Below are 8,815 nucleotides of genomic sequence, written 5' to 3'. Positions count from 1 at the left end.
TTAAAAAATCAACTCGCCCTTTGGTTACGTCCTTCATTTACATGGCAATAATAACACGTTGATTCATTTGTATACTTGATACTTGTTATCATAAATACTGTATGTTTATGAGATGTTGGGATCATACTGGTTCTTAAGATATACCTTGAATATTCAAACATGGAAGTTTAAAACATTTGGACAATATCAGACCAATAGTGCTACGGATTCAAAGTCCTTTTATTAAAACATCACATTTTAAACATGGTCAGATCATTCATATTTACAAAACAACTGGAATTTTACACAGAACTGAACACTGTAGATTCAAAATGAAAGAAGTGTTGTCTGGCAGCTTTAGAAATGTATGAAAGACGATCAAAAGTATTCTCTCTTCCACACCGGCAGCTCCTGGAAATAGACTTCATTTGGGTTTTCCTTAGCTGGATGAGAAAAAGAGAAGATGAACAGTAAATTGTGGGATAGCAATATACAATACATATGTTTTTTTTGTAGAAGACATAGAATCTTCCATCTAAAACCCGTAAAAGACCTTGTCCTTTTACCTTAATTTTCTTGAATTTCATCAATAAAACCCAAGTATTGGAAGATCCTTGAAATGGATGCTTTAGTGTGAGGAATCCACCTGTGTCTAAAAGCTTTTTCAACTAGTAATTTAAGAAAAATAAAGAACAGAATCAATGTTGCCTTTTCTCCCAAAAGATAAAATGATATTCACTACTAACTAACTAAAGCTGGTAGTGATAATAAGTAGGTGAAGTGTTTTAATCATAAAGTGCTAATTGCTAGATAAACATGTATTCACTTTGTCTTCTTCCTCTTCAGTAACTGATTATTCCCCTCATGCGCGACCTGCAGAAATGAATCAAGCTGCTATATGTTAGCTTGAACAGATCTTGCTCTCACCTCCCTCTCTGGTCTGCTGCAGGAAGTTGAGCAGGACGGCTGCTGCCTGGTCCACGCTCAGATTCTCTGTGTTCTGACTGCGGGTCTCTGACGGGGGAAAAAAAAGACACCAAACAAAGATTATCTACCCGCTTTATGGGCCAATAAGGGATTCTAGTCTTAGACAATTTTTGGAAGCTCTTGGGGAAACGTTCTTCCATTTCCCATAAAATAACAAAGGGGTTTTAGAGTAAAACTTACCATTCTGGTTAGTGAAATTCTACCTACCTAAGTGTAATGTGTCATAGACATCTCCTTCTTTATGATCCTCTGAGATGAACCTTCGTCCCTCTGGAAATTAAAAAAAAGATAAAAATGAATCCAACACACGGGAATAAAAGTAGAAATATTACTTATCTAAAGATAGAGTAAGATCATTGTCAAATAAATTCACAAGATGAATAAACATACACATTTTACAGTATAACCTACTTATGCGGAAATCTTCATTATGTTTTTCAAAGTCTGTTCAGTTCACTTTTTCTTAAAGTAAATAGTATGACAACAAATTATTTGTATTTATTCATATTTCATCTCAAAGTCAAATACACTGACTGCCTTGTGTTCATGATTAATGGATAAATAAAAATACTGGCAATGAATGAACAACACAGAATTGTAAAACAGTCCTTTCAAAATACAATTCCCTGATTGTAGGGGTGTCTGTATCTTTTAATATGGGTGATTGTTAACATTATTTGTCTAATATTGAACACTTTGGGTCTCCATACAGACATAGGATCAATAGGTTAATACATACGAGTGCCCTTAAGGTACAGCATAGCCTGCGGGGTCCAGTTTCTTCGTTGGAAAGAGCCCTTTGATGAAGAAACACATATTAAAGCTGCATACATCTGATGCTTTTTGCTTTATACCCAGGGTTGGGATAGGTTACTTTTTAAAATGTAATCCATTACAATAACCAGTTACATATAAAAAAGTGTAATCAGTAACGTAGTTTGAGTATCAAAATAGAAAAAACAAAAGTATCCTGATTACCATTTTCAATGATCGTGTTACTCCCCAACCCTTCTGTCCACTATTGAGTGATACCATTACGGTCAATAATTATAAACATAATTGGTTTACCTTTGGTGCGCCCCACGACTGCGAGATAAATGATGCCAGCAGTAAAAGGGTGAGTAAGCCAACATATGTCAGAGTGATGGTCCTCAAACCCTGTGGAAAACAAAGAAAAATGGGAATTCATAATTTGTAACACAGCAAAATCAGGGAGAGTTGAGCTAGCATGTGCCATTTGAGCGGGAAACATTCATTGAGTAAACTGGAAAGTAAAATAGCATCAAAGTCAACTTCAATTCCTCTATTTGTGTCAGACAGTCAGCAGGATCGAAATTCAGTTTCTCACCATCCCAGAGAATAAAAATATATACAAAGACGTGTACATATACATCCATACACGCCTTACACCCACTTAAATATAGAAACAAATAACGGTCACAGTTTAGTCTCGTCTAGTGGGCTACACTGCCGAACAGATGAAATTACTTCCTCAGCTGTCAAATTATGCTTGAAATGCCGGACATTTATGGGCTCCTGAGAACTGCCGATATTAATAAATCAATCAAAGTTTTCACATTCTTCAACTCAGTCTAGGAAAAAAGTCCACACTGAAAAAACTGAAACGTTGACTTTAATTAAATGTATTATGGCAACTGAATTCACATAACTGTATTAGGTTAGTTGAAAGCAATAATATCAAGTTAAAATAACAAATATTTTTGCTTTCAACTAACCTAATACAGTTATGTGAAATCAGTTGCCATAATACATTTAATAAAAGTCAACGTTTCTTTAGTTTAACACGAAATTAAAGCAAAACCTTTTCCGTGCATTGTACTTACCTTCATGGTGTCAGAGGTGTTTGCAGCCTTGTGTCCAGCAGAGAGGATGAGGCAGTCAAAGGTTCAGGATACATGCAGGCTGGTACCCCTCTCCCTGTATTTATATCCCCCCCTTCACCACGCTCCTTCACGATGCCCGCAGCCATAGGTCACGCCAATTTGTTGTAACGGGGGCGGTGAAGAGAGTGAATGAATGCAGCCATCCATCGATTCATCTCCTTTCATTGAGAACTAGAGAGCCTTGTTAATACTTATGCATTAAAACAGCTGCCATACTCACGTCAGTTCCTCTATGTCAAAATTACACACGTTGGAGCTGCATGCTGTTATTGACAAATGTGAATTAGTCCTGGGTGATGAAGTCCCAGTCAAAATGAGAATGAGTAATCACTAATATGTCCCCCCTCTGTGTTTGTATTGATATGTTTGCACCTTGCTCACTGGAGCAGGAAGGAGAGAGTGTGGGATTTATGAATCAAAAGGCCACACTTTCCATTACCGATGCAATTATCTGAAATTGCGAGAGAGACAGGGGAATACATTTTCCTGTCAATGATGTCAAACAGTCAACAATATCCGATTGAAGAATGCACTTAAAGCTTTATTGTTGATTAGATTTCTTTGAAGATATTTAAATAGAGGTGGACGGATAACTAGGTTTCCTTTTCGCCGTATTTGAAAGTATTATTGGATTATTGTTGTTGAATTGTTGTAAAATACTTGGAGATTATGCAGGCTACATAATCCAGATTATGTATGCTTTACAATGGGTGTTAAAGACAACTACCAAAATATAGTTTATAATACCTTTAAATAGCTGTAGATGTATTTGTTTGATCATGAAAAAGATCGATCTAACACGATGTCAAACATCTTTCAGGTGTCACAAATAATAACCTAAGCGTCAACCACGACCGCGGCAACAGCCATTTTATGATCCAGGTGCAACCATTAAACATGGCAACCTGCAGGAAGAGAGACGGAAAAACTCCAGGGACGATGACCCGATTGCTGAGATAGTAACCTGCATTTATGGGACGTGTTTGCATGCAGATGAAGGAGAGGAATGGATGCAGATAGAGAGGGAGGCCTGAGCCAGCCTCAATTATAAACTTCTTTGGATTTTTTCTGGAAGAATGTCGTTGTGGTCGGGGGATTTGGTACTATGAGCTCTTTTTAAATAAGATTATGTCTGACTATTGAGAGCTTTTTTAGTTGAGGAGAAAGAAGCTCACAGGGGAGAATTGTGTTGTTTGAAATATGCAAAAATACCTTTGGGTATGTGAATGTTGAAAAATCGGATTCATAGTGTGTGTATAGTGTGTGTAGTCGCCAACAAAACAGGAATAAACAACCAGAAACAAGATTGATGGCAGATAGAAAGCTTATTTCCATAGTATATTTACAAAAGTGCCATACATACATTGTCATTTCACATGTAACTTCAATTTGGATGCTCCGAACACAAAAACCCCACAGGTAAATAGTCCATGTATTCAGCTCCTGGGTTGTGGTGGCTGATGCCTGCAATGCTGAATAATTCCTTTTTTTAAAACAGAAGATGCAAATTAATGTGGCTAGGACTCCCAAAAGGGATTCTCTAGGATCTGATAACATTTAGATATAAAAGGTCTGTAGGGTCATAAGCACGTAAAGGTGCTTCAGAGTGGAAGTTCCCAGGTTTTAAAAGAGTCTGTTTGTTAACATTCACTGATTTAAACAACTGGAATAACGTATCTGAATTCTTAAAGAAATCTACAAGTTTTTTACATGTTTTGATCCATTATGGGATTCAAATTTGGTTTTGGTTTAACCAAGACCTAAGTTGAAATTGACCTGAAGCATTTAGTCTGCAAACATTCAAAAAAGATTCACTTTCATACAACCCTGCGCTACTGGGGGGTAAACTGCTCTAATAGCAGTGGTGTGTAGACAGTTATGTGACAGGAGAGGTTGGTAGGAATATGTTTCTTAAATAAACTGAACTCTGAGTATTATCCTGTTAATAACGGAGCTACCTTGTCTTAGTTAGCGGCTAGCTTAGATTAGCAATTGTGACCGCATGTTCCTAGCTAGCTATTATGTTAGCCCTTAGCTAACCAGCTACAGCAGTTTGCTAGCTAGCCTCATGAGTAGCCACTACATCACAAAGCCTCTAGCTCCACCCGGTTGAAATTCACCCCCCCGTGTCATCTTAAATTGGGTGTTGCCTCTTTCGGTTGTGTCCAGACTTTAATAGTTGTAACAAAGCAATTCTAAAATATCCTAGTATGATGCCATAGCACCTCACTAGAGATGAAGTAAAGCACTGATCATTAAAATAAAAATCATTGAAGCTGAAGTACTCATTAGCCAACCGTAATCAGAAATGACATGTAACAAACGGAAATATAACAATGGCCACACTTAGTATTTAAATAACTGCGGGACAAAAAGAGACAAAATGTCACAGAAAATCTGCAAAAGAAGGACTTTTGTCCAAATAAAGTCAAAGCACAGGAACAGAAGTGTTGCAACATGGCAAGCTGTTTGTCCAATTCTCATCCTGGTGGAATCTCAGCATGTTTGACAGTTTTTTTTCCACAGTGTAAGAGAGTCATGTAGACAGAGTCGATGGTGCCTTGAGGGAGTCTTCCATCTTCCATTTTCGTGCCAGATGTACAGAACAGTGAAAGGATCAATGGCTTTTGGAATATTTATTGTAGTGACCTTAGTAACTCCACCTTTTAGTAACAGACTGGTGGTACGACGCTCTGATGAACCTTTGATTGGTGGCACTGACAAAGGAAATTGCAGACAGAAAGTCTTTGCCTGCTTCAAGGAGGGGGGGGGGGGTGGGGGGGGGGGATTTGATGATATTGTGTTGCTTTATAAAACCTATTGTTCTCAAATAGCCTCCTCTGGGTACAAAGAGTCTCTGTTATACCATGGTGTTGCTTTCTCCCACTTTGTCCACATACTGAAAGGAAAGAAAGAAACAGTTTTAAGTGTCACCTTGTTGCTTTTCAGCTTCTCCCGTGTAAAAAACAAACATGATTCGACACACAGACCTGTGAGCGCTCAAAGGAATGGAAAATGTTAGTGTGACACCAACACTATCCTTATCATTTCATAATGGAAAGCATGCAGGACTAAAGGGACACACAACAGGTCAACAGGACAAACAGAATAAACCCCTGCCATTGTTGGTTCAATCGTAATTACCAATGGGAAATGATTCACACAAATTGACCCGGTATGTCATCCTTGATATCAGGGTGAACCATGATAGCGGTGAATCATTGCATCCCTTTTGCCAGCAACAACGGGACCTGTTAACAGTCACTATGCAATCAACCTTCCAACACCTACTTTGCTGATGTGCTATGTTCAATGTATCATTAAAAGGACAACTTGGACTTCAGCCAAACTTGTTTTACCTATCGTGTGTGCCTTTAGAGCTAAATTAAGATCAAATATTGTTAAAACAAGGATTATCAGCTCCCTAAGCAGAAGCAGAAGCTCTCCCTTCTATCACTTTGTTGATGAATATTATACAATTGTAATAAACTGTTAGCATGCAAGGGAAAATCGGCAGTGACTGACCACAACTGCTGATTGTCCTCAGAGCCTTACGAAGGCTTTAATAAAAAACACAGACAGAGAGACATTCACCTCAAAACGAATATTCCCACACAGTAGCACAGTCGGAGCATCAGCCACAAACAGGCCTTGGAGTTTGTACGTTTAACAGTCCTCTTTGCGGACCTCCTGCATTTTAACGCCTAGAGTTAATGCCCAGACAACCCTGAGGTTATGTCATTTACAAAGCTCCCCTTTGGTTGTTGAAATTCTGAAATGGGAATTCAGAATTCAACATTCTGGCCTTGTTTACTCGATTTTGAGGCCTCCTTCAAGTGGATTACCAATCCAAACCAACTCCCAGCATTTTTTAATTTAACTATCTAGCTAACAGGGCAATTTGGTTATTCTTTAGTCGATGCATTGTTTGAACAGGCTAAATAATAAACAGTAAAAGCCATGCTGCATGTGAGCAGAGCTGCAGGGTGGCAGCAGTGCCGGGTAATACGTACTGAACTGATGAAGGGAAGGTTGAGGATGGATCCGAGGACTGGTATTCTTCTGATGAAGCCCACTACAACTGGGAAGAAACCCCTGGATGTGAGGAGAGCAAAAGAATGAGGGGAAGAGATCAAAGCAAAGAAATAGAAGTGAGTAAGTGCTAATAAAGATAACTGCATGAAACAGAGAAATGCAATACAATTAAATTAACTCATAACATCTACACCTGTCCAAATAATTATTTACTTTTAACATTAAAATGCCTGTGTATTATGTGTTCGTTTACAGTATTGATACTTAATGAAATGAGGTTCATGTTAAACTGTATGTCAGAATGCCGTGCCCATTTCTCAGCTTATTCCCTCTTACCTAAACAAGAGGAAAAAGCCGTAGATCTCCAGCACCACCCCGATGATGGGCCAGCCGATCAGCACCACAAGCACACCACCCAGGAAGAAGCTGGTGGCTTTCATTTTATGCTTCTGGAAGAAGAAACGGAAGGTCCTCTCCAGCCCGATGACAAAGGAAAGTCCAGCAACAAACAGGATCTACGGAGAAAAGGGGCGAAGAGAGTGGTGGCATATTGGTCCTTCCAGCCTTGGAGACTTTGATTTAAACAGAGAGTCAACTTTACAAAGTGAGTGTGTGGAGTGGAGGACAGATTAGTTTAGGATGGAATTGAGGATCTAAGAAAGATATGCTAAGGGATCACATTATAGGGATGTAGGATTCAGGGATTTTGGAGCTTAGAATAAGGATATGTCAGTTTTGGTTGTACTAAGGGTTCAATCTGTGGATTTAATGCACTGTTTCTACAACATATAACATCAGTTCAATGAGGCAAAAACACTCACATTTCCAATAGCCAGGAGGGCTTTGTCAAAAAACAGGATCATCCCGAAGAAGAGGAAAAAAACCCCGAAGCCTGTTAATCCCATTCCAATCTCTGCAAGACAAATACACACGGCAGGAAGATTACATACTTCTGTCAGATATTGTCACTTAAGCATAGAGTTGGACTCCTTTAGCCAAAATATGATTGGCCAATTTTGACGCCATGGCCATTTTCTTGGCATGTTTGACGGTTTACCTTTAGTTACTTTGCAGATTTTGACTTATATTCAATACTTAAATAGTGTGGGGTAAAACTCAAAGCCACCCTGCAGTATCCAAGGTGATTAAAACTAGCTGCACGTTTACCAGCTTAGCTAACACTTTAATGCATTATTATAATCACAAACATATATTATATATTATTCTAAAATATCTGCATAGTGAGTACTTTTGCTTTTGGTTATTTAGGTATGGTTTGAGGCAAATACTTGGGTACTGTGACTTGAGTAACATTTTGATTGCAGGACTTTAACTTGTATCCGAGTATTCCCACACTCTGGTACTTCTACTTTTACTCAAGCGCAAGATCTGACTACTTCCTCTACCTGTGGTCATTTCACTGGAGCTGCACCTCCATTGTTCACTTTCCTTTTCAAGCTAGTCAAAGCTTAGAGATAGGGAAATACAACATGGACGTTTGTTACTTTTAATTTAAGAGCTTGTAGGCTAGCTTTTAGCTTTGTGGGCCATGGGTTATGGTATGCCATGGGGAAAATGTAAGCTTACTTTCCTTGCACTGGAGGCTAATTGCTAGTTAACTCACAGCTGCAGATTAAATTCATAGAGGCTCAAATATCAAAAAGTCTTACTCTGGGAGTCCGTTAGCGAAATCATCTTGACGGTGAATATACAGGTGAATATAGACTATAACTAGATAATATTTAAAGTAACATTCAAGTACTCTTCTCAGAACAATTTAGATGACAGCTGCCACTGCAGCAACAGCCACGTCTTCCGGAAACACACCCTCTCGCGATGTCATTTTCCGGAAGAGCGGCGTGTCGCATTCAATGACACTCTCGCTGTTCATATTGTTGCAAAGTGTGATA

At 38.7% G+C, this 8,815-nt stretch overlaps 2 protein-coding genes across 2 annotated transcripts; both read right to left on the bottom strand.

The window, feature by feature from the left end:
• Positions 1-252: 252 nt before the first annotated feature.
• On the bottom strand, positions 253-2,900 carry spx (spexin hormone). The gene is made up of 6 exons (XM_063905635.1): positions 2,811-2,900; positions 2,035-2,124; positions 1,706-1,763; positions 1,174-1,236; positions 907-993; positions 253-422 (listed from the first exon to the last, which is right to left on the bottom strand). Exons 1-6 carry the CDS (start codon positions 2,814-2,816, stop codon positions 358-360), a joined length of 369 nt encoding a protein of 122 aa, XP_063761705.1. The 5' UTR covers positions 2,817-2,900; the 3' UTR covers positions 253-357.
• Positions 2,901-4,176: 1,276 nt separating this feature from the next.
• Positions 4,177-8,749, bottom strand: golt1ba (golgi transport 1Ba). The gene is made up of 5 exons (XM_063906026.1): positions 8,576-8,749; positions 7,727-7,818; positions 7,242-7,420; positions 6,884-6,965; positions 4,177-5,769 (listed from the first exon to the last, which is right to left on the bottom strand). The coding sequence occupies exons 1-5, from the start codon at positions 8,598-8,600 to the stop codon at positions 5,731-5,733; spliced, it is 417 nt and encodes a 138-aa protein (XP_063762096.1). The 5' UTR covers positions 8,601-8,749; the 3' UTR covers positions 4,177-5,730.
• Between the last annotated feature and the right edge of the window lie 66 nt (positions 8,750-8,815).

This window comes from Eleginops maclovinus, chromosome 17 (genome assembly GCF_036324505.1).
Source record: "Eleginops maclovinus isolate JMC-PN-2008 ecotype Puerto Natales chromosome 17, JC_Emac_rtc_rv5, whole genome shotgun sequence".
Classification (NCBI taxonomy): Eukaryota; Metazoa; Chordata; class Actinopteri; order Perciformes; family Eleginopidae; genus Eleginops; species Eleginops maclovinus.
Note: the sequence above shows the minus strand (reverse complement) of the source record. Positions and strands in the feature narration are given on the sequence as shown.